At 40.6% G+C, this 26,877-nt stretch overlaps 1 protein-coding gene across 1 annotated transcript; it reads left to right on the top strand.

Moving 5' to 3' along the window:
* The first annotated feature begins 1,005 nt into the window (after positions 1-1,005).
* On the top strand, positions 1,006-26,100 carry RIOK3 (RIO kinase 3). Its single transcript, XM_073631476.1, has 13 exons — positions 1,006-1,435; positions 5,247-5,368; positions 10,075-10,220; positions 10,496-10,603; positions 12,126-12,235; positions 14,524-14,667; positions 14,771-14,898; positions 15,241-15,423; positions 17,047-17,206; positions 17,325-17,405; positions 17,765-17,854; positions 22,814-22,921; positions 25,220-26,100. The coding sequence occupies exons 1-13, from the start codon at positions 1,031-1,033 to the stop codon at positions 25,328-25,330; spliced, it is 1,896 nt and encodes a 631-aa protein (XP_073487577.1). The 5' UTR covers positions 1,006-1,030; the 3' UTR covers positions 25,331-26,100.
* Positions 26,101-26,877: the final 777 nt, after the last annotated feature.

A 26,877-nucleotide genomic window follows, 5' to 3' on the forward strand; every position in this document is an offset into this window, starting at 1 on the left:
CAGCCATTCACAGGGAGCTTTGTTTTTTCTGAACGATACAAGACTTCCTCTAATTGGTGGAGAATCAGGTGCATGACTTCAGAATAACTACCTCAGCCAATCAGAGGAAACCCCATATTCATTCATAAAATACAAAGCTCCCTGTGAATGGATCATATAATGATCTATAACACATAGGACAGTATGTCATATAATGATCTATAACATATAGGACAGTATGTCATATAATGATCTATAACATATAGGACAGTATGTCATATAATGATCTATAACATATAGGACAGTATGTCATATAATGATCTATAACATATAGGACAGTATGTCATATAATGATCTATAACATATAGGACAGTATGTCATATAATGATCTATAACATATAGGACAGTATGTCATATAACGATCTATAACATATAGGACAGTATGTCATATAATGGTCTATAACATATGGGACAGTATGTCATATAATGATCTATAACATATAGGAAAGTATGTCATAGAATGATCTATAACATATAGGACAGTATGTCATATAATGATCTACAACATATAGGACAGTATGTCATGACAACATGATATAATAGGATCCATAACAAAGACGTCATGTAGTCAGTAAGGAGTGCCATCTCCATGGTAACACATTCGTAGTATCTCCTCTGTAAATCCCCTTCTGATAATTATATGACTGCCTGTCACGCACACCCAATCATTGTCCCCGCTCTGTATGACTAAGTACGGATGACGTCAGTCCGCGGATCGGACGCTAGAGCACGCTGGTATCTGTAGACATTTTAGTGAAGTTGTTGAGTGAATGTTTAGAGAAAACTCCACAATACAGTATGAATTCTTCTATCATCTTATTTATTCAAACACTTTCAATTTATAATGAAACATGATAACTACTTTAACGTTTAATTCCTCTTATCCTTGTAGTGTTATGTAGCGGGGAATGGAGGATTTGTGAGACACACAGAGAGGTCCGCTCTGTCAGTCTACAAGTCACATTCCTCAGCGGTGAGGACATGCAGACGTATGGAGGGCGGCCCTAGTGCAGGGGAGGGGAATAGTCAGACTACTCCCAGAGTGCATTGCGCTGCTCCGTCACCCCCCGGTATAGAAGACGATTATCCCGACTCTGAGCCCTCATACCGAGCCCAGCTACCGCCTGTTACTGTTATCTGTCAGGACCGGAACCAGGACCATCCTAGGACCTCTCCTCCGTCCTCATACATCTATACAGCCAGTGTCTTCCATAGACCAGCACAGAGGGACAAGTCCGGACATATTCCACAGTCCGCCATCTCTCTATACCGTCTGTACGACCTACCTACCTACCTACCTCCACCACCGACCGACATTCCGTCCACACCCAGCACCCACTCTAGTCTGAATGAGAAGATGGAGCGAGGGGGCATCATCACACCCGAATCCCGGCCGGTGAGACCCCCATCACCCACCTCATGGTCACCCCTCTCTGTACTGCTAATACTGACATATCTGTGTGTGTGTGATATATATATATATATATACTGTCAATACTTAGATGTCTATATGCGTGTGTGTACACACACACACGTACACAGGGGCACAGGTGGTATCACACCAGGCCCATCACCATATAAGGACACAGCTGCCATGTGGTGCTCTTTATACCAGCCGGGCACTGCCCCACCTCTGACAGCTCTGCTGGATCTAAAGTTAAAGTGGAACTCCGAGCTGCACCTAACTGAACATAAATGTACCCCCCTCCCAAGTCCTATACCAACTACCCTGTAGTAGATAGATGTGTATACTTACCTATACTCAGGTCACATGATTGGCTCCCAGGGAGAGGATGAACAGATGCCCCTTAATAAGCCTATGGGTGACATCACTGCACAGGCATTCCATCTGTTGTCAGTGATCTCTCCTCTCCCCTGAAGTTGGTTGCTGGGACTCGATCATGTGACCGAACTGGAGCACCCTGAGAATAGGTAAGTATACACATCTTCTACAGGGTAGGTAGTACAGGTGTTAGAAGATAAGTGGGGGTCCTTTTTAAGCTTTCATCTAGACTGGAATTCCACTTCAATATTCCTGGTCATGTGACTGTATCTAAAGGCGATTCTCCTGGTCATGTGACTGTATCTAAAGGCGATTCTCCTGGTCATGTGACTGTATCTAAAGCAAGTTTTATGTTTAATAGAATTGTCCAGGTTAGAACCACTGTCAGGGTTTTTTTTTTTTTTTTCTGACTGCATTAGATTCAATCCCCTTGTCCTGGTGACCACGGCCCCTGAGAATGAAAGTGAGGGAAATCCCAAATGATGTTGAGTTGTCACCAGAAGTAATGGGGAAATCTTTGGAATGGTTAAAATACAATATTTCGGTCTGATCTTTAATCAGAAGTAGGGATAGTGTTGTTGCCTTTGTCCAGAATTGGGTTCATGCCCAGCTGTCATTTCCTGGTCCAATGAGCTGTGGTCAAATTAGGTCGATGATGTCACCAACAATTCCCACCCCTTTGTAACATCATCTGTGGGCGTGGGGAATCCCCTGCCTGCAGCTCATTGGACCAGAAATGTCAGCTCTTCTGGCTTTGGACTTAAGCCCAGATCCACAACACAAGCTCTTTCCTAATTAGAACTGTGTGATACTTTAATATACTGGAGAGACTGTCAGCAGGACAGGAAGTGAGAATAAATCTCTCTGATGGAGTCCCAGATAGCAGTAAAGAATATAAATATGACCTGTGCTCTGAAAAAAGATTTCTTTATATACCATAAAACTTTTTTTTTTTTCCTTGTGTCTGTTGAGGGGCATAGCAGTGCAGTAATTATTGGGTATCTGGGTTCTACTGTTGCCTTCAGAAGGGATTTATAGTTGGTAGGTTTGAATAAAGATAATAGTCCATCCAGTTCAACCTGTATAGGTGTACTTGTGTCAGTGTCTATAATTATTTCCCGTATCCCTGTATATTGTGTTCACTAAGATGCACAGTTTGCTAGAGTCCAAACATAACCAATATTTCCAAAATTACTATAATCCTGTTGCCCTCAATGAACAACAAAAAAAAAGACTTTCGTAGTATTGGAATTGATTGGTTTGTATGATCTTTAGTTTGTTTAAATTCATTAGATGACACCATTCTCCTCCTCCCATTCTGCTGGCAGATTATTTAGCAGCACACCCACTGTTATTTATTACTGTACCATGTTTATGGAATTACTGCTGTACTTTGTTCACCTATTGCACAATATCTGATTTTAGTGATGTCACACATAACCCGGATTTTCTGTCTGACTCACTTGATTATATCTTCTCTGTTCTACTGCTTTATGATATTGCATTGGCCTCTGTATAGGCAGGAGAGGATCAACAGAGTGGCACACTTGTAGAAAATACAATTTATCTCTGTTTATAACGTCTGATCAGTTTCTTATAGTCAATGGGGACCCCAGCTATTGGTGAAAGAAAGGATTGAGTGTATGCTGCTTGCTCTCACATAGTGAGAGCAATATTAATGTATACTTGACACAGGGCATCATAATATTGGGGAACAACCACAGATTGCAGACAGGAAGAGGTTCATGATGACTTCATAAAAATACCTGTTATTTTTTAGGTGAAATCACATAGTGGGCTGTCACCCCCCCTTGTTATAGCAATGGAATTGGGTTAAGGTGGGGGGGGGGGGGATTTTCAAACTGACCACACAAGGCATGAGGGCACATCCATCTTAGTGTGGTCAGTTTTCTGCCTGTCCTGGGAGAACAGCCTGCCATCCTCCAATGGTCAGACTTGCACTGACATGCCCCTCTGTACATTCATTCACTGAGAAGATCAGTGTACTGCTGTTTGTCCACACCGCCTCTCTAATGCCCCGTACACACGATCAGACTTTCCGCCAACAAAACCGTGGATTTTTTTCCGAAGGATGTTGGCTCAAACTTTTCTTGCATGCACACGGTCACACAAATGTTGGCCAAAAATTCCGAATGTGAGAACGCGGTGACGTACAAGCTGTACGATGAGCAGAAAAAGGAAGTTCAATAGCCAGTGCAGCTCTTTCTGCTTGTTTCCAAACATGTCTGAACTTTTGTCTGACGGACTTGTGTACACACGATCGGAATTTCTGACAAAGTTTTGTTGGCGGAGAATTTGAGAACCTGCTCTCAAACATTTGTGGCTGGAAATTCCGACAGCAAATGTTCGATGGAGCCTACACACGGTCGGACTTTCTGACAACAAGCCCACATTGAACTTTTACCGTCGGAAAGTCCGACCATGTGTACGCGGCATAAGACCCTTATAGAGCTGGGAACAGAGGTTATGTGATTACCTTGCATTCCTATCTTAAACTGGGTTGTTTTACAAAGCAAGGGTTCAAATAAACTTTAATTTCCAACATCTACATATCCCATAGTACTATGCTGTCTTCAAGCAGTGATTCCCGTATAGGCTCTTCCTCCTGACCCTCCTCCTCTCAGCACCTCTGTAGATCAGAAGGCAGGCTCTGTGATATGTGTGACTTCTCACAGGACATAGTGATGATGTGTCACAGAATTCAAGAAAATAACGGGTGGGGATCTTCACAAAGTAAGTTTACAAACTTAAAGATCATTCAGAGTAATAGGAATAGAATTTAAAGCTGAACTCCAGGCACATCTAAAAGGCACAACTAATGCAGCTCTCTAATTATTAATAAAAAAAATCATAACATCTATATTTTAAATACTATCAGTGTAAGTACCCAATTTTGACTTGGTGTCCTCCTCTTTCAGTCCCTGTACTGCATAGCTCGGAGAGGAGGAGGGAGAAGCAGCACAAGTAGTAAATCAGGTTTTCTGCAGTGCAAAGAGCATGCTGTATGAGGAGAGATCAAGGTGACAGAAAAATGAACTAATCACTGTGCTCCTACTCCTTTTCACCGTCCAGCTACAGAATGGTGGGTAGGGGAGAGGACATGTAAGTGAAAGTACATTTCCTGTTCTTGCTGGAAATAACTCTGCTCTGTGGCAGAATTTTGTAAATCTCAGGACTGGATGGACAGAAATACAAATCCTTTGACAGGTAAAACAGTCTTATGTATGCATTTCATCTGTGTATTTAGTTGTTTGCCTGGAGTTCACATTTTAAGTAATGTTTTGGAAAATGAATGGCGGGTAACATTTTATTTATCTATCTCCTATAAAAGAGTGGATTTACAGAACTGTGAATTAATTTGTTTGACACGTTGGTTACTAGTTGCTTCTCTCCTTCATTTCAGAGCCCTTGGGGTTTACCTGCAAAGCCTGTGAGTCAGTGCTCCCTGACAGAAGTCATGAGTGAAGAGCTGGCCAGAGAGCTGCAGCTAGAAGAAGAGAGACATGTGTTCCCGGAAGAAGTGCTGTAAGTTCTTTATCAGCTTCTGTCTTCTCCTATTTTAAGATCTATTATTCATGGCAATCGCTAACTTGATGCTGAATAAATCTATCACAATATATACTAGCTGTACAAAATATAAGCTATTCATGAGATTTATCTGTGCAGGTTCTTAATTCAGACCTTTCTTCCTTATTGGCACTTTCAGAAGAATTGAAACCTCACAGAAGAAAGCAGCCGCACTGCTCATGTAAAACATATCATTTATAAAGCATAATATGGGAAAACCTAATCCCCCTAAGACAGTTATGAGACCTATGCAACTCATGCAGGAGTTGTCAAAAAATAAATGCCAGTTGACATTGGTGTATAACCACCAAGTGCATACAAATGAGAATATTTATTATGGTTGGGGAATATGAGAAGGAATGGAGGCATAAGTTCACTAATGGTAGCATTGCACTTTTAAAGTGGTTGTACACCCTGTACAACCACTTCTACCTACAGATAAGCCTATATTAAGGCTTACCTGTAGGTGCTGGAAATATCTCCTAAACCTCCACGGTTTAGGAGATATTTACAAAAAAAGCTGTGCGCCAATGTCGGCGCATGCGCACTTTAGAAAGGGCAGATTGTGCCGTTTCCAAAGAAGTCATATATGCGCGGGAGTGATGTCACGCGATTCTGGCCCCGGAAGGAAGAGGAGTGAAGATGGATGCTCGCTGCTAGTGGGGACAGTGGTGACATCGCAGGCTTCAGTTTCAGGTAAATGACACATAATGGGCTACTATGCATAGTAGCCCATTATGCTTTACCTTTGCAGGGAAATTAAAGAGGAAGTAAAATCCATCAGGGTTTACTTCCTCTTTAAGATTGTATTAAGCAGTTATTTTTTTTTATGGGATTCTTCCTTCTCCTTTAGGCTGCATTCACACCTGGGCGCTTTGAATCATGGACAGATTTTCCGTGATTCTGCCCACGATTTCAAAACTCTCAGGTGTGAATGACAAATTGCACATTTCAGATGCCATTCATTTTAATGGCACCTAAAACCGTGCTGCGATTCTGCTGTGATTATCAGCGATAAATCGTGCTGCAATCACAGCAAACCACATAGCGTGAAGCTTGTTGCACAAAAAAAGTTCAGGCGCTTCTTTTGGGCAACATCCTTCACGCAATGTGGTTTGCCGTGATTGCAGCGTGATTTATCACAGGACAATTATGGCAGAACCGCACCGCGTTTTTAGGTGCCATTCCAATGAATGGCATCTGAAATGTGCGATTTTTGGCATTCACACCTGGGCGTTTTGCAATCACGGGCAGAATCGTGGCAAATCTGCCCGCAATTCAAAACGGCCAGGTGAGAATGCAGACCTACACTGGATCCACTTAAAGTGGAACTATACTTCATGTGAGCACTACAAACCAAAAATTTAATTCATTTTTAACCACTTCCGGACAGCCACAGGCCAATTATACGTCCTAACTTTAAAGAGGAATATTGTTGTTATGAATACAAATTAATTTTGCGCTGCTCCTAAAACCAGCAGCTAACACACCACTTAGACCCATTTCACACTGGGGCGGTTTGCAGGCGGTATTGCGCTAAAAATACCGCCTGCAAACCGCCCCTAAACAGCCTCCGCTGTTTGTTCAGTGTGAAAGCCCGAGGGCTTTCACACTGAAGCGGTGCGCAGGCAGGGCGGTGAAAAAAGTCCTGCAAACCGCTTTTTTGGAGCGGTGAAGGAGCGGTGTATTCACCGCTCCTGCCCATTGAAATCAATGGGACAGCGTGGCTATACCGCGGCAATACCGCGGCTATAGCCGCGCTGTACGAGGGATTTTAACCCTTTTTTCGGCCGCCAGCGGGGGTTAAAACCGCACCGCTAGCGGCCGAATACAGCTACAAGAACGACGGTACAGCAGCGCTAAAAATAGCGCTGTTGTACCGCCGATGCCCCCACCGCCCCAGTGTGAAAGGGGCCTTATGGAAATAATGGTATTACAAAAACAAATAAAACAAAAAGTGTAGCGCTAATATATAATGTGCCTAATGCGATGTGCATAGGTGAATTGAACCACGAAAAAACTATATGTATTAAATAAACCAATATAAATAATCACATTAAATATATCTAAACATAATCTTAATTGTCACATAAAAATTGCAAAAAAAACAAAAAGACTGAAATAAGTGTCCATAGATATATTCTTCATCTGAATAAAATAAGTGAATCTTGAACCCGGTGCATATATCAAATAGTGAAGAAAACCACCACCTGTTAAAAAGGAGGCTTACCAGATAGTTTGAACACGTCAGAGCATACGCCCTGCGGGTCAAACAAGCTTTAATAAACAGTAGAACGGACTCTAAACCAATATCCACAGGTAGGTATTCCCTCCAAAGACCGCCAAGTTGAAACCACAGAGGATGTAATACAACCGACAAACCGGAGCTCAGATGTCCACAGGTATATAGTAGTATTTTTAAAGAAGAAAGTAAAAGAGGACCATAGTGTAATTCCGTAAAAAACGTTGATTTGTTAAAGTGAATAACACTCACATGATTGAAGATAAGACAGCGCTGATATAAAATCAATAGAAGCAACAGTGAGGATCGTTCCAACGCGTTTTGTCTCTACAGGACATCCTGTAGAGACGAAACGCGTCAGTACAATCCTCACTGTTGCTTCTATTGATTTTTTATATCGGCGCTGTCTTTTATCTTCAATCATGTGAGTGTTATTCACTTTTTTCATAAATCAAAGTTTTTTGCGGAATTACACTATGGTCCTCTTTTGCTTTCTTCTTTAAAAACACTACTATATACCTGTGGACATCTGAGCTCCGGTTTGTCGGTTGTATTAGATCCTCTGTGATTTCAACTTGGCGGTCTTTGGAGGGAATACCTACCTGTGGATATCGGTTCAGAGTCCATTCTACTGTTTATTAAAGCTTGTTTGACACGCAGGGCGTATGCTCTGTCGTGTTCAAACTATCTGGTAAGCCTCCTTTTTAACAGGTGGTGGTTTTCTTCACTATTTGATATATGCACCGGGTTCAAGATTCACTTCTTATTTTATTCAGATGAAGAATATATCTATGGGCACTTATTTCAGTCTTTTTGTTTTTTTTTTTGCAATTTTTATGTGACAATTAAGATTATGTTTAGATATATTTAATGTGATTATTTTATATTGGTTTATTTAATACATATAGTTTTTTGTGGTTCAATTCACCTATGCACATCGCATTAGGCACATTATATATTAGCGCTACACTTTTTGTTTTATTTGATATTGTTGTTATGGCAGCAGCTACCGTAACCCCAATATCCTTTTTGTTGGCCGGCTTTGCCGCAAGATCACTTTTATCGGTGGCGGGAGAGGACCCCCCCTTCCCGCCACGCTCCGGTTCCCTCTGCCGCTTACCGGAGCCGTCGGCAGCGGCTGAGGCGATTGGATCTTCGCCCTTGCTGGGCATGGAGATGAGTGAGGGGAAGATGGCCCCCACCTGTCTCCATAACACTGCAGGGTGGAAGCAACGTCAAAACGTCACTTCCGCCCATAGCTCTTAAAGGGCTTTTTTTTTTTTTTTTTTTTTTTTAATTACAATTTTTTTTTTTTCTATTGCATTTTAGTGTAAATATGAGATCTGAGGTCTTTTTGACCCCAGATCTCATATTTAAGAGATCCTGTCATGCTTTTTTCCTATTACAAGGGATGTTTACATTCCTTGTAATAGGAATAAAAGTGACACCCTATTTTTTTTTTTTTTTTTTAAAAACAGTGTAAAAATAAGGGGGAAAAAAAGTATGCATATGAAAACGGTGTTCAAACCACACGTGAGGTATCGCCGCGATTGGTAGAGCGAGAGCAAAAATTCTAGCCATATACCCCCTCTGTAACTTAAAATGTGCAACCTGTAGAACTTTTTTAAATGTTGCCTATAGAGATTTTTAAGGGTAAAAATTTGTCACCATTCCACGAGCGGGCGCAATTTTGAAGAGTGACATGTTGGCTATCAATTTACTTGGCGTAACATTATCTTTCACAATCTAAAAAAAAAAATTGGGCTAACTTTACTGCTGTCTTATTTTTTTTAATTGTAAGTCTGCTGCGCAAATACTGTGTGACAAAGTATTGCAACAACCACCATTTTATTCTCTAGGGTGTTAGAAAAAAAATGTATAGTGTTTAGGGGTTCTAAGTAATTTTCTAGCAAAAAAAACTGTTTTTAACTTGTAAACAACACATTTCAAAAAGAGGCTCAGTCTTTAAGTGGTTAATATTCAAAGCAAACTCCCCCATCCATCTATGTCTTTGCTTTTATTCTGTTGAGAAATTACTTTGAAAAACACCCCCTAGCATTCCTGGGCATGGCCATCTTAAGTAAGTGCAGATGATTCATTTAGCATTTGCGTCTTGGAATCCACCTGCCCTTGGCTCAGGCTTGCAAACAAGAGAGAGTGTGCTTGGCTGAGAAACCCCTCCTCCTGAATGTATGACATAATTTGCCTAGGCACGAAAACCAGAATGTAACTGAAGAAATGTAAAAAAAAAAAAATGTTTAAAACGAACAAACTTGATGTACTTTTCTATCCATTTACTAATGCTATCGGCATAAGGATAAACAATTAGTGTGATTGAGAGCATGAAGTTCTGCTTTAATAATAATAATAGTGTGTCTTGTCAGTTGAATCAGTTAACCTCCATCTTCTACTCTTATTTTAGTTCCGATGAAGGTGCTTTCTTAACCAGTGAGAACATTGATACATCAAGTGATGCCGTGTTGGCTCAGATGCTGCAGACGCAGTTTGACAAGGAGTATGATGCTCAGCTTCTCAGAGAGGAGAAGAAATTTAATGGCGACAGTAAAGGTAAAGTGGCCTAGTGATGAAGACACTGTGGGGTTGATTTACTAAAACTAGAGAGTTCAAAATCTGGCGCGGCTCTACATAGAAACCAATCAGCTTCCATTTTTTTTTTTTTTTTCAAAGCTTAATTGAACAAGCTGAAGTTAGAAGCTGATCGTCGGCTACTATGCACAGCAGCACCAGATTTTGCACTTTCTAGTTTTAATAAATCAATCTCGATTTGGCCAATAATATACAGCTTAGAAAACAAGTTAAACATGGTACTCTGATGTTTGCAGTTTCCATATCCTTTGAAAACTATCGCAAGGTGCATCCATGTGAAGATACTGACAGCTCCGAAGATGAAGTGGATTGGCAGGATACACGCCACGACCCATATAAAGCTGGTGAGGATACAGATGATGATATAATTCTGCTCTGTTGAGACCTCATTCTAGATTCCTGCCAGCGCTTCAAGCTCTACAAATCAAACTCTGATACTCCTATTGATTTAGGTCATTAGTAAAATGAAATGGAGTGGCTGTCTTCTCACTTGCTGGTTCTTTCAGAACAAGTTTTAGGCCTTATGCGCAAAAGTAATCTGTTAATTGTTTGTTGTAAATGCTTTGTCTAAAGAGATTTGGATAATGTTTTAACAAGGTGCACAAAACTGTTTTGACAACCTTTTTTATAGCAGAGCAGCCAGCGTAAGTGTTTTAGGAGCTCTCAAAGTGATCGCAGTACTGTCTGTCAATTCCTTCATCTGCTTTTCTGTTTAGAAGCTTAGTGCCATGTTTACTCAGGAATCAGCATCTACTTCTGAGCTAAGATGTTCATGTAGACAATCATGTTAATCCTAGTGCCTTGTGCAGGGCAGAAGTACGGGTCCAGCACCTGCTGCCTTGTTTTTAGGGTGCATGTGCTGGGGCTGTCATCCTTACTTAGCTGCTTGGTAATGCTAGTCCTACTCGCATAGATTTCTCTTGTTCAGACCATGAGCTTAACTAGAGAAATCTAATAGGCTCCTACACCCATGCTAAACAGTGTGAGTTGAGGAATCTCCTCTGATGGTTAATATATTCAAGGAGCCATAGCACCCACAGCTGCAAACCTGTAAAGAGACTACATCTGATAGGATGCTGTCACTGTTCAGCTGCCAGTTTTCCACTTGGCTACTTAAATTCTTTTGTCAAAATGGGTGGTGCCAACTATAGAGCTGTGCGTGGCCAGCTTAGGGCCGGACACACACGGGCTGAAAATTGTCTGAAATCGCCAGTACAGTAGAAACTGGCCAACTTTCCGCCCATGTGTACAGCTGCCTGTCTGTCAGAAGCTGATCTCAACCGTTTTCTGTTGAACAAGCATACTGGAAAACCATCATCCCACCTGCATCCGATCAGCGCTGGTAGCCAATTGCTGTCAGCGCTCATCACTGTTCCTGTCAGAACACAATAGCATAGCGGGGAAGATCGCTGCTCTAACATCCATGTGTTAGTACAGTGATCTGTCAGTTTTTTCATTTATCCCTCTGGATTGAAGAAAAAAAAGCCTATAGTGTGCACCAGGCTTAAGTCACTAGCCTGGAATAATGAGGTGTTCATTAGTTACCAGGAAAGATAATGTGCGCTACTTGTTCTGGGTCAGTGACACTCTCGCTAATTGGAGATTAGGATTGACAGTCCCAGAGCCTGCAACTTCAAAAATACAGACTGTATCCTCAGAGATTCCCTTTAAGCTGTTCTTGATGGGAGTCACTAGAACGAGGCTTCAGTACAGTGTGAAAGTTTCCAGTGTCACTTTGGGACCTGTGGAAATTAATTGATCGCTAGGTATAAACTTTTTTTATGATTTAAAATAAGAAACTTTCTTGAAATGTTAGCGTAATTTAAAAAATGTGTTCCAGTGATGTTCTCATATGCTCATATACAGATAAACCAACCACCACCCCCAAAAAAGGATTCATTGGTAAAGGTAAAGACATTACAACCAAACATGATGAGGTCGTGTGCGGCAGGAAGAATACAGCTCGGATGGAGAATGTAAGCAGAGGAAAATGCTTTTGTTATATACTGTTTGGAAGAATAGCAGTATACCAAATTATTTTTAAATATCACAAGATATATCTATTTTACCCATTTATATCATGCTGACATAATTTTACAAAGCATTACAGGCACCATTAAAATGTTCATTTAGGCCTCTGGTTTAATGTTGCCTACAGTTTATCATGGCCCCAGTCATTTACTCACAAGCATGGTCACAGCAGCTATTTTGCTAAAAGGCAGTTAACTTACTGAAAATTGGGTTGTGGGAGGAACCTAGAGTACCCAGAATGTTGTTAACAAGTATTTTACCACGTCTGTATACAGGTAACCTTATAGTAAAACTATAATGATGAAAATTTACTAAAACTAGAGCAGGCAGAATCTGGGGCAGCTTTGCATGGCAGCCAGTCAGCTTCTAGTTTTCAAAGCTTAGGCAGGCCATACGGCCATACATGGTCGAATTCCGAACAAATTTTCTTTTCAAAATCAAATTTTGTGCAATTTTTGATCCGATGGCGCCACTATTGATTTTGGAAATTCGACCAACCAAGCCTTCCATTTTACCTCATGTTGCTACAGAAAAGAATTTTGGTGGCTGGGAATTTTCTTTTCTTGCACTCATGTGCATTCCTTTTTTCTATTACATTTCTCGCACGATTCCCCCATTAATGATTAGAAAATAGTTCGTTTTTCAAAAAATTTTCAACATGCCCGATTTACTCAAATTTGATTGCCGCACGAAAATCGGCTGTTGCTGCAGCCCACAAATGGTGCAAAATTTGAACGAAGATTCTTAGATAAGGATTTTCGAAAGAAAATTCTTTCGAAATTCGACCCGTGTATGGCCAGCCTTAGCTGAATAAACTAAATATAGAAGCTGATTTGTTACTATGCACACCTGCTCCCAGTTTTAGTAAATTCCCCTCATCGTGTTTTGTTGGTTACAGTCACACTTTTTATGCTTACAATCTTAGAGAATATATATATATACATATATATATATATATATATATATATATATATATATATATATATATATATACTCTTTTTCTGTCTTACTCTCTCATATTCATATATACATACATTTTTTTTTCTTAATTGCTTATATAAATGTTTTAATAAAAAAATAAACCTTTTTCTTTTAAAGAAGAAAGCTTTCATTGCAAAGAACTAGCAGGCTGGCTACCATGCTGACTTTCTTTATTTAGTGTTTTTAACTAACCACCTGAACAATTAGAAGAGAAGGCCATGTGACTTTTCTAATTGGCATGCTTGTCTTGGGTTAGTGACCTAAAAAGTGTAAGATTCAGTGTGTTGGTCTAACAACTTAGTTTAGCATTCTTAGAAGAATGTAGGCGATTGCAGCTCCTATATTACTTCGGGCAATTTTTAAATTTTTTTTACACGCATTAGAGCTCAATTAGACGGGCGATTAGGCCGGTCCTCAATGCATACAGGCAACCCATAGAAGTCGATGGACACGCAGCAGCTGCACAAACACAATCGCATGTCGAAGTTTGACATTATAACTGGAGGGGGTGCACGGATCTGTGTTCGGATCCCTGCCATACTTTGGCATGTGATTGTGTCTGTGCATCCACTGCATGTCCATCCACTTCTTCAATGGGCTGCCTACACACAGCTCTGAGATAGAAGCACTCGCATCTCCCAGCAACCTCATGGAAGCCTTATTATGGGCCTTATTTGCCCAACTGAATAAGCTCCTAAAATCCGTATTTATTTTGCTAAAAAATTACTTAGAACCCCCCACCTATCTTTCTTTTGAAGGAAAGAAATGCAGAAAACTTAGTTAGCAGACCCAAAACCCATGCTGAGTGTGTTGAATATGAAATGTTCAGGTTCAGCTTTTCATTGTTAATTATAAAGTATAAAAAAAAAGTTTTACTCTTTGTCCTGAACATGATAAAGACAAAAAGGAGAAAAATGCTATATATTGATTTTAAAGGCTAGGCTCATACACTGCTGAAGGAGTTAGCATTTGGTCAGAGGCTTAGGCCAGTGTTATCTGTGTGTGCCTTATTTAGAAAGTGTTTTCACGGCTAGCATGACAACATGGAGAGCTCTTCTTCTCTCCTTCTCTTTTTTTTTTTTTTTTCTGCTTGTGTTGGGGGGGGGGGGAATCAATCCATTTAGATTAAAGTTTCATTTTGGCTGAGCTAAACTGTTAATTAGAACCAGTAGGTTATGCTTTATATTTGCCGTAATATTGATAGTAAAATCTTCAAAACACGGTGAACCTAACCTTTGTTTAAATCTTTCAGTTTGCCCCAGAGTTTCAAGTTGGAGATGGAATCGGAATGGATTTGAAGTTGTCCAATCAAGTTTTCAATGCATTAAAGCAACACTCAATCTCTGAACAGCGCAAGAGTGCCAGAGTGCATGACAAAAAGGAAGTGTCAACAGCTGTAAGTCTAACTCAGTCTTTTGTTTTACATTTTATTACTCATGTGCATGCTGTATATTGTAGACCGCTGTAACATTTTTTTTTTTTGATTTAATGTGTTACAGGAAAAAGTGGTAGACCCAAAGACCAGACTACTTTTGTACAAAATGGTGAATTCTGGGATACTGGACACCATTAATGGTTGTGTGAGCACTGGAAAAGAATCCGTTGTGTTTCACGCAAATGGAGGAAGGTATGGGGGATAATAAAAGCTTGAGTTTTTAAAGGATTGATACCCAAAAGTGATCTTTCAGTTGGGTTGAGTTAAACCAACAGTCAATGTCTTTGATCTCTTGGGGACCATTGGTGAGAGCTGTGCACGTTTGCTCTTGGATCTGTAAACAAACTATGTTCGCAGGCACAGAGATCATGCAATTGGAGTATTCGGGTATCAGAAGCTCATTTAGAAAATCAGCATCCAGCTGGAACTAAAATGTTACCTTTGGGTGGATTAAACTTTCAGATATTCTTGCCTGCTGCACCATTGATTAGTTTATATGTTGATTTCAATTTTTTTTTTTTTTTTTTTTCAAAGCATTGAAGGCCAGGAAGTACCTGCTGAATGTGCCCTAAAGGTATTCAAGACAACTCTAAATGAGTTTAAGAACAGAGACAAATATATTAAGGATGATTACAGGTTCAAGGATCGCTTCAGCAAATTGAATCCACGCAAGATCATCCGAATGTGGGCCGAAAAGGAAAAGCATAACCTGAAGAGGTATGCAGAGCTGCCAGCAGTATTGAAGCATATCAAAATGATGCAATGGCAGGAGTACTCTAGATCAGGGGTGCTAAACCTTTTTAAGAGCGAGGGCCATTTAAGTGATTTCGTAACCAGTTGCGGGCCACAATGAAATGGTTAAAAATTATTTTAAATGAATATTTTGAATAGCATAATGAACATTTTCCTGCTGCAGCTGCTGAATGCCAGCAGGAAGGAGAGAAGAAACCGTCTTGCAGCGGTTGCAGTAGAAAAATGGAGAGGATCGATTGCCCCCTCCTATCCAAGTGTAAAACTGAATGTGACTGGGAGACGCTACACCAGTGATTGGGGCTGTGTGGTAAAAACACATCTCAACTACGGGGTTTTACCGTGCCACCCCCCCCCAACCGCAAATCTAAATAAGCCCTTATTGTCCTGAGCCCCCTATAAGACTGCTTTAACACTGATGCACTGTTGTTTACCCGCATCACTGGTGCAGTGCAATGCACCTGTGGCTTTCCTGCGAATTAGCTGTGCTTTGCTATAGACTTCTATTTTATCCTGCAGGTGTGGTGCCCTTTCTGTAAGCGCACAAACTCCTCCTGCATTCAGGAGTTTTGGTGCACTTTCAGAAAGCGCACCAAACCCGCAGGTTGTAATAAGTCTATGATTCAGTGCAGGAAAGCCGCAGGTGCATTGCACTGCACCAGCGATGCAGGTGTCATAGCAGCCTTATAGGGGCTCAGGACAATAAGGACTTAGTTACATGTGTTTTTACCACACACCCCCAACCACTGGTGTAGCGTCTCCCACAGGAAAGGCTCAGGTGCACTGTGCTGCACCCATGGATCATTGTCAAAGCAGCCTAAAAAACCAACTCCTTTCCCTCCCTTTTCAATGTATTTTTTGTGCTCATATATGCCAATTGCAAAACCTATGTGATGATTAATAAACTGACCTTTTTTTTTTTTTTTTTTATCTTTCGGTTTCTGCTGCCATCGCTGGCTGTTTGGTATCACTCCGCCTGGGACAGGAACCTAATGCACTTCACCTGGCACAGGAGCTGGCGCTACAGTACGCATCGGCTTATGCGGCTCCTGCTCCATCCACTCTGATGCTCTGGTATGGCAGGTTAGCAACCCACGATCTGGGCTTGCTGACCTGCATTCCTAGATCAGGAGGTTAGGGGGCCATGTCAGCGGGCTCCACGGGCCCCTGCTCTACATGAGGGTTGAAGGCATGGAAAAAATAAAAATGCAGGGCTAAGCCATGGTACCAGACAACAAATGTATTTATATTGCAGGCTATGTTTGCTGTTTATAAGGTGATCACATTGTAGTGCAGATTGGGAGTCTGGGAGCTGAAAACATATAGCCAGGAGTCTGACCAAACAGGGTTCACAGGTGTTGCACTATTACGCTTGCTTTTTTTGCCCTGTATCCATTCTAAGGGAAGGTTGTCAGGTGTTTCCTATCATTCTTGTACTGATGTTACTGCAAGTTGTTTTAGTCGCATCATCAAGCCATACACTAAATAAATGAAGCCCAGAAAGTACAGCTGATCGCAAATGACACAAAGCAATTAATATTTGTGATGTACTGTATAACCATTTCTTTTTCTACATGTGTTTTTGTACAGAATGGAGAAAGCTGGCATTCCTTGCCCAGAAGTTGTTATGTTAAAGAAGCATGTTTTGGTCATGTCTTTTATTGGGAAGGATCAGGTACCTGCTCCCACCCTTAAAGAAGCTAAGCTTGGTTTGGAAGAATCCAAAGTTGCTTATTACCAGGTCCTTGCTGTAAGTTTACATTTATGACAGTACAGTGTTGATTCTAAAACTGACATTTGGGATGGTGTATTACTGCATTGACACTTAGAGCGTGTTTAGGTTTATTGATTTGTCTTTTTCCTTTTAGATGATGAAGCAGCTTTATGATGAGTGTACTCTTGTTCATGCTGATCTGAGTGAATACAACATGATGTGGCATAATGGGAAGGTGAGTGTATTTGCTTACTCCGTAGCAGAGTCTGAAGATGGCGAGATAATAAAGATATACATATAATAACATTTTATTTCATGATTGAATACATTTTACATGAACCTATGGTTTAGGACTCAAGAGCTTGAGGTGTTGCTAACATTGTATTCAACGGTTAAGCCTTTTTACAGTCTTGGTTTTGGCTAAGTTTAGATTAGATGTACACTGTAATGCTGCTCATGCATACTTTGCAGTATGCTGCATACTTTTAAACTTGAAAAGTGAATGCATTTATTTTGTATGACTGGCAAATTATCAAAGGTTTTGTTTTCATTTGGGTGAGTTGACGATATTTATTTTTATTTTTTTTCTCACAGGTGTGGCTTATTGATGTAAGTCAGTCAGTTGAGCCTACGCATCCACATGGACTGGAATTTCTCTACCGGGACTGCAGGAATGTGTCACAGGTACATTAAGGTTAAACATTTTAAAGAACAAATCTGTGGTGGAGTGTAAGCTAATCTTAAAAAATAATTCCTTACATCACATACTGTTACATTGGTCCAGCTTGGACCAATGTAACTATGCATACACCATACCTGGTCGATGCCCCTGGAAGCTGGAAATCACCGAAGACGTCGCTGTGCATTCTCTTATTGGACTTGATGGAGAGCATGAAATCACCACCCCTCCACCTTGTTTAATCAGACAATGCTTTGCATTCTTTTAGAAAATGCAAAGCATTCTCTGAATGGTGCCCATGCTGAGCAGCCAACCTCCTCTATTCACAATGCTTCAGGCTGGCCCCTCAGCACAGAACCTGTGAGCAAGTGGACAGTGTCTATTTCAGTGATTTCCAGCTTCCATGGTTATCAGCCAGGTATGGTGTATATACGTTGTTACATTGGTCCAAGCCATACGAATATAACTATTGATAAATATACCATGTCTGTAATTCATATTTTAAGGCAAATGCCCACATACAGACATGTGAATTGTCCTACTTGCTAAAGTATTTGTAGATCTGTCCAGCCACTTCTCTGTTTCATACATCTTTACCATGAAGCACAGCCTAGAGATTGGCGTCTGATATTTAGAAACCAGAATTAAGGAATACAGCAGTATCTGCACCAACCTGCAACCCACTGACTGAAGTGAAGTGTCAGCAACACACTCGCAGAGCATCATATCTAATGAATGCTTGATTAGCTCCTTATGATTCCCCTTTCTTTCTCAGTCTGGGTGCTGCTTTAACCACTTAGGCTCCGGACCATTTGGCTGCCCAAAGATCAGAGAACTTTTTGCGATTCAGCACTGCGTTCTTTTAACCGACAATTGCGCGGTCATGCGACGTGGCTCCCAAACAAAATTGACGTCCCATTTTCGCCACAAATAGAGCTTCCTTTTGGTGGTATTTGATCACCTCTGCGGTTTTTATTTTTTGCGCTATAAACAAAAAAAAATAGCGACAATTTTGAAAAAAACATTATTTTTTACTTTTTGCTATAATAAATATCCCTAAAAAAAATATATAAAAAAACATTTTTTCCCTCAGTTTAGGCCGATACGTATTCTTCTACATATTTTTGTTAAAAAAACTCGCAATAAGCACTTATTGATTGGTTTGCGCAAAAGTTGTAGCGTCTACAAAATAGGGGATAGTTTTTTTATTTATTTATTTTTTTCTCCTTTCCTCTCTTGACTGCAACGTTATGGCGGACAGATTTGGTGCGATTTAGGGACCATTCACATTTATACAGTGATCAGTACAATTAAAAATGCATTGATTACTGCGTAAATGTGACTGGCAGTGAAAGGGTTAACCACTAGGTGGCACCGTAGGGGTTAAGTGTGTCCTAGGAAGTGATTCTAACTGTGGGGGGGAGGGGCTATGTGTGACACGACACTGATCACTGCTCCCGATTACAGGGAGCTGTGATCAGTGTCACTAGGCAGAACAGGGAAAAGCTTGTTTACATCAGCATTTTCCCATTCTTCCTTCCCCTTCAGGTTATACGAGCATATGCATGTCACTCCTTCATCTCACCAGCATGGTTATTGACACGTGGGGAGCATCATATGATCAAACCTGTATTTATGCACATGTCCTGCAGCATTCTTCATTTTGGTGTGTTGCTCTGCATTTTGCCAGAAACTACACATCTGAAAGTTGTGTTAACATGCTCTGCAACAAAGTGCATCTGGTGTGACAAATCGATAAGGTTTATGCTTAGTATCCTTTATGTCAAGATGGTCACTCTGCCAGATTGGACTATAGCTACAGCTACACTGTATAAGATAAGCCAGTGAGTTTGTCTTTGTCTAAGTGCCATGTATTGCATGAACCAAGAAGTAGGTCTTGGAGCAGATAAGGTAACAGTGGAACAGAACTAGCGTTACACCGATACTGATATTGGTGCAGATACTAAGCATTTGCATGAGTAATTGTACTCGTGCAAATGCTCCCAACCCATACTAAAACTGATACCTTCAGACTGGGTTTGGAGTGCAATTTCAAAGCCCGGTCTGGTGCGATTCCAATGCGAATTGTAGTGTATGTGATTAGAAATCGCACCTGGACCAGACAGGCCTAGCACAGGACTTGTTTTCAAATAGCACTGCAGCCTGACCACACACTGAAAGGCAAAACTGATATCTCCAAGTGAAATCTGTGCGGTTTTCTTTTACAAAAGTTTTATTGTCATACAAACCAACAATACAGGTTAACAATAGAGCATTATAGCATATAATATACAGAACAAATCAGGGCCCCGAAGCCATCTCCAGCATAATGGAGGCTGGAACTGTGATCCTATGTAGACTCAAATGGAAAAAGTTCTAAGAACCATTTGGTGCAGAACCCGGGCCAAGCCCGGCTGCTTGTAAACCTGTAACAAGGGTATACAATACACTACAGTAGAACCTGAAGTTTAGCATCCTCGAGAAAAGAGAAAGGATAACTAAAAAGAAAGAGGTGATAAAGGAGTGGAAAAAGTGATAGAGTAGAGCAAAAAGAAAAGGAGGGTAGAAGATGAAGAGAGGTAGAGAGAGGAAAGGGGTAGGGGGGTCCATGGGGTGTGGGCAGGAGGAAACCTATATTGATAGTAATGTTACGTCAAATCTTGAAGGGTGGTGATATGCAATCCAAGGTTGCCAGACTTTGAGAAACTTGTCATGCGTGTCAGAAAGAACAGCCGGCAGTTTCTCATTGACCATGACATCATTCAGGCGATTTTTGACTGCCTCAAAGCTAAGTGTGGGGGTTTTCCATGCTCTCGCAATCGTCAATCTAGTTGCAGTAAAGAGATGTTGGGCTAGTTGCCGTTCTGGACGTAGTAATTCAGCAATAGGCTTACCAAGGAGAGCTTCATAAGGGTCCCTTTTAATGTTAATCTGAAACAGATTGCGATGAAGGGTGTATACCCTGACCCATAGTCTGCATGCCCGCGGGCATGACCACCAAATATGTGCCATGGATCCCTCCTGGGAGCAACCCCTAAAACAGAGCGGGGAGTAAGTTGGAATAAAGCGTGCCAATCTTGCCGGAGTGTAGTACCACCTGTACAATACTTTATAGGCATTTTCCAAAATTAAGACATTACGTGAGCATTTGGACAAAGCCGTTGTCATTGCCTGCCAGTCTTCAGGGTCCAATTGCTTCCCCAATTCTTTCTCCCATTGAAGGTGGTGGGGTCTCAAAGGGGGTCTCTTTATGGATATCACGCCCGAATATATCAGTGATATCAGTCCCGTGGAATGGGGCCTAGCTCTGCAGAGGCTCTCAAAAGGGGTCAAAGTATAGGGGGAGGGTTGGGATTTAATAAGACTTTGGAGAAAGTGACGAAGTTGTAAATAGCTATAATGCTCTCGCAAGGGGATATCATGAGAAGAACGTAGAGCGTCAAAATTCTAGTCGGTGTGAACAGTGAATGAACATCTATGAAGCCATTCACAGTCCACCATGAGAATTGGGTGGGGTTGTCACAGCCCGGGAGAAATAATGGGCAGTGTGTAATAGTCGTAAAAGCGGTAGATGGGGAGAAATCAATCCCGCTGAATATTTTATCAAATCCCATAATCACAAGGAGTGGGCCAAGCAGGGCCCTATAACCGCCGGGCGGTGCGCAGGAGGAAGCCAGGGCAGTGAGGAGATAGAAATAGGGTCGGTGTCGACCATGTCAATCGTCGCCCAGAGCGGGAGCTGATTTGTCTCGTGAGAGTGGGGCTATATTAGCAGCTATATAATAGGCCCATAAATTAGGGACCGAAAGACCATCTGTGCGGTTTTCATGCATGTATGGTAGAACTGCACGATTCTGACTAAAATGAGAATCGCGATTTATTTTTTATTTTATTTATTTATTTTCTTTTCTTAGAAGATCGATCATGAATCTCTCACGATTCTCACGGCGTAACATCATCTTTCACATTAAACAAAATAATTGGGCTAACTTTACTGTTGCGTTTTTTTTTTTTTTTTTTTGTCATTGAAGTGTATTTTTCCCAAAAAATTGCATTTGAAAGACCACTGTGCAAATACAGTGTGACTTAAAATATTGCAACAATCCCCATTTTATTCTCTAGGGTCTCTGCTAAAAAAATATATATAATGTTTGGGGGTTCCAAGTAATTTTTTAGCAAAAAAATCTGATTTTAAATGTAAGAAACAAGTGTCAGAAAAAGGTTTAGACTTTAAGTGGTTAAACTTCCTGCATATTCACACAGAAGTTTCTTCCCTTTGATCTAAGAGGGAAGAGTTACAATGTTAAAATCTCCCAGTTTGGCAGTCTGCCAGAGTAAGCAGAGAACTCTATACTTGTTACATGAAAGAATGGAGATCGTGATCTTTTAACGATTAGAGCTGCAAAAACTGCCACATGACACTAAAAATAGGTATCGGTAATTGGTATTGGTGAGAACTTTAAGGAAAAAGTATCACTTCTTGGTCTTTAAACTGGTATCAATGCATCCCTAAACAGAACAAGTCACCAGGGTGCAAGCCAGATATCATGGTTGGCTGCAGACACCGACTGTCAGGATACAAGATAGTTTAGGACAGGCAGCGGACACCGATAACCAGGAAAGAGTTCAGAGCATGGTACAAACTGCATAGCAGAAAGGCTCTGTGTCTTGCCTCTAGGTCGTCTTCTTCCTCCTGAAGGCCCTTTCAGCATTTCATGGCCTTCCTGTGTTTGTTGCAGATTTTCCTCATTACCCGTCCAAAGAAAACCATTGTCCCTGAGATGGTAAATGAGGAGAATCTCTTTAAAGATTCCCTGTATAACTGGATTTTTCCATTCCTCATCCAAGACTAAAATTCTTTTGGCTGGGAAAACAGAATAGCAAGCATTTTCATTTTTGCTGAAGTAATTTGACACAGACAGATATTGTTAATTGGCTAACATATTATTTGCATTGCTCACTAGTTCTTCCAGAAATGTGGTGTTGCAGAGACTCCCAATGAACGTGAACTCTTCAATATGGTCTCTGGCCTGAATATCACCTCTGATAATCAAGTGGATTTCCTTGCAGAGGTAAATGACATTTTAGTTATTAGTTAGTTATATTGTGTGCTGAATAAAAAGACCTAGCATAACCTTCATACTGCAACTCTGCATGGCTTTGTAGAATAGGACAAGATCAAGTGAAAAGACCTATTGTTGAGCTTCCAATGAAGTGTAGTTTAGTTGTTATTGCTAATGAATTAAAATGTCCTCTAATTTTTGTTTTCATACAAGCAATTTTGTTATTTTTGTACAAAATTTGAATAAGGTGTGTGCCAACACAGTGCCATCAGATAATGGGGGTATCTCGAGACCATGAAAAGAAAAGCATATTGGGAATTTTCATCTGCATCCCATAAGTGGTAGCCTTTTGGCAACTTCTACATGTGCCTAACAGTGGATACTAACTTTAAAGTGAACCTGTGCTTTTGACAATGCAGGCCAAACAGGCTCAGTTAAATCCCCCTCCCCTTTTTGCTCTTCTACTGCTCTGTTTGTTCATTTAAAGTGAAGGGAAATACCCATCACCTACAGGTATGCGGGAACATCTGTTCTAGGTGACTTCCTTGGCACCAGGGGGGCTAAAGGAAGATGAGTATTTGATGCTGGGGAAGGGAAGAGTTAAAGGATAAGCTCACCTTCGGGAACATGTTACGTGTTCCACCCATTTTTAGGGTGTAACATGTTTCCGATCCTGCAGCCGCTCCTGGGTCTCCGCACTCCCTGTGACAGACTGGGGATCTTCTCCCCATGCCTGCTGTCACTATTTGAAAAGAGAGCAGCAGTGCAGGGCTCCACCCACATTGCCGTGTCATTCATTCAGAGTTCTGTGAATGCCTTTCTGGCTGTCGGCTTGTAACTCTTGCTGAACTACCACGGTGCTTTTGAGTGCTCTAGTAGTTCATTGATTCTTCCTGTCATTGTGAAACTGCCTGCCCATACAAGATGCAGGCAGCTTACACTGACAGTATGTAGGAGTCCTGCATGGCACCCGCGATCTGTTGATCATGCATGCAATGCTTTCTAGGTTCCTACGAAAATAACTAAATTAAAAATACATATTTTTTCTACCTGCAAAAAATGTGCATTTATTAAATTATTTTTAAAAAGTGACTTTATCTTTTAAGCACACTTTTTTTTGTTAAGGGTTTGGGAAACTTCCCCACAATTTTCACCTAGGCCAGAATGACTTTCGCAGTTGCCTGCAGCCTCCTGAGATTCTATGCCATGAATCCCAGGAGACCTTGGGGTACTACATAGTACATGTTCCATTGCTTGTCATCAGAGGGCCAGCTTCCAGATAGTGTAAAGGAGGAAGATGGCGATGTGGGACCCAGTGTGCAGCAGTGAATGCCAGGTACTACAGAGAAACTCTGTATTCGCTGGGCATGTTAGTATGTTTTAGGAAGGGCAGCCCAGTGAAAAAAGGTAAGATGGAATTAAAAAAGAAAGAGGGATGAGAGTTCTCCCCAAATCTATAAAGCTGAGAATGTGGTAGTCACCGAACATTTATTACAGGTAAATCGGTCACAATAATTTAATTTAAAACACAGTGAAAACATTTTTATAATTAAGAATGCAGTGAATGTTTGAATGTCAAATTCATTGCTTTATAAATGAGTGTGTGGGAAGGGGAACCTTTCAAGGGTTTGAAATATATTTCCAAATTAATTCTATGCTACTAAGAAATGAAACCTTTATTTGTAGCTTAACCCCTTTAGGTGGTATCCAACATGTTCATGCTTGGGATAATAGGCCCTCGTTTATCAAAGTGTCTGAAATTAGAATGGTCTGTATTGCCCTGAAGCACCTGGTTGGATTAAACCTGTCCTTTGTCAGCTGTTTTCCAGTTTAAGCTTGAATCTAATGCTGGCCATACACTATACAGAAAATCGGCCGAACCCATTTTCGAAAAACGAACGTTCGACCGTGACCGCAAACGATCGTGCCATCATATAATGTCCGATAATCTGTTCAGTGGACATGAATAAATAATTTTGTGTTCGTTTTTTTACATATACCTAGTGCAGGCAGTTCGGACGGGAAACACATTAACCTTGCAATTTATCGTACGTTCGGCAGAAATTTTCCAAACATGCCGTTCGTTTTTTTTCCACAAAAACGTCACAAACGATTATCGATTTGTACCCACTAACTTGCCGAAAAACGAACGAAGTGTCCGTACGAACGATTTTTCGGCCGATTTTTCGTATAGTGTATGGCCAGCATAACTTTGGTGCTGTTGGGACAACACAGACAGATGTGGTCTTTTACCTGGTTGCTTTTAATTTGGATATGTGGTAATACACTTAATTCTCTTTCCTCTAGATTGAAGCCCTGGAGAAAATGAATGAAGATCATGTCCAGAATCATGCAAAGAAGGTTTCTGCCTTCCAGAAAGATGATGATGATGGACCTCCAAGAATATATGATGAATAACCCTGATGTGATGCCCATGCAGAGTTGCAGAACAAAAAAAGGCAAAAAAATGGTTGTCTCCTGACAACAACCCCTGCCAAATGCAGGTTGGAAGTGCTGATAGAGATCACCATTCACCCTAGAGAACACCGTTCCTGATCTAGAGTATGATGTCTGCTTACACGCCTCCAACATGGTTTGGCATGGCACAGAAGTGCAGACTTTGCTCTAAGTTGTTTTTTTTTTTTTTTTTTTTTTTTTTTTTTTTTTTATGATAAGATGGTCCAGTTGCTTTGCTACTCATTGAGCCCTGTGAAAGCAGATGGGTTGAATCCAGAAAAGTGTGCTTTGGGTGACTGGTTAAAAAAAAGAAAAAAAATATTGTGAAAATTGAAATATTTTACTATGGAGTTGAGAGTGAAGGGGAAACAGTTTTTCCTCCAGAGTTTGGATTGAGCAAATATACATTTTGTTAACTTTGGAATTACATGGAGTTATCAGAAGGGTGCTGACCCTTTTATCAAATAACTATAGATCTCTCAAAACATCAACATGAGATAATATAATCTAAACCTATATTAACCAGGATAGTTTTTAACATTAATAATCTGACCTGTTTGACTCTAATTAGCCTGTGACCTAAAAGTTCTATCTTGAAAAGAACAATGATGTGCTTTTTACTAAAGTTTGTCTTTACTGCTTATATATAATTCTAATGACTACTACATAACAGGCATAATAGTTTTGTATCTGTGTAATCTCCAGGTCTGAAATAAATAGTTTTGAATGCATTTGTTTCTGATTTTACATTATTATTATTATTATTATTATTATTATTTTATTTCTCCTCTCCAAACAATAGGAATACAGCATCTTACAGTTAAACGCAATAAAATACACTAAACTTTGTTTTTATTGTTCTGTAATTGTTCAAGGGTGCTCTCTACCCTCCCAAGATCTTCGGCTGCTGGTTATATAATAACTTCTGTGTGTGTTTTTGTAGTAATGGCGGTACAGTTTGCTGCATCCATCTGGATCCTCTCACTGTTACAATCTGAAGAATTCCAAAACTTGGGATTCCCCTTACCTCATCTTGTCCAATCGGAGAACACTTTTTATTCTATGATCCTATTCACAGAATACAGTTACATAGTCAGGTTGAAAAAAGATACAAGTCCATCTAATTCAACCATAAAAATAAATAAAAAATGTTATACAATCCCATATACCCAATCCTATTCCCACAGTTGATCCAGAGGAAGGCAAAAAAACCCAGCAAAGTATGATCCAATTTGCTACAGCAGGGGGAAAAATTGCTTACCTTACAGTCCTGTTCATACACGGTTTACTGTGCTTAGCCTAATTTAAAAAAATGATACCCCATGTTGCTTTCATGGTACTTCTTCAGAGCCTCCAGAGATCTATGACAAAGCTCACCTGAAGCTTTTGAGAGGCTTTTATTCAGCTTAAGCTTTGCATTGTTTTGGAGGTATTGCAAATCTGAGATCTCAACACACGGGGCATCTACCTACCAAACTTAAAAAAAAAAACATCACTGAAGCTTAAAA

This window comes from Aquarana catesbeiana, linkage group LG05 (genome assembly GCF_042186555.1).
Source record: "Aquarana catesbeiana isolate 2022-GZ linkage group LG05, ASM4218655v1, whole genome shotgun sequence".
NCBI classification, from domain to species: domain Eukaryota; kingdom Metazoa; phylum Chordata; class Amphibia; order Anura; family Ranidae; genus Aquarana; species Aquarana catesbeiana.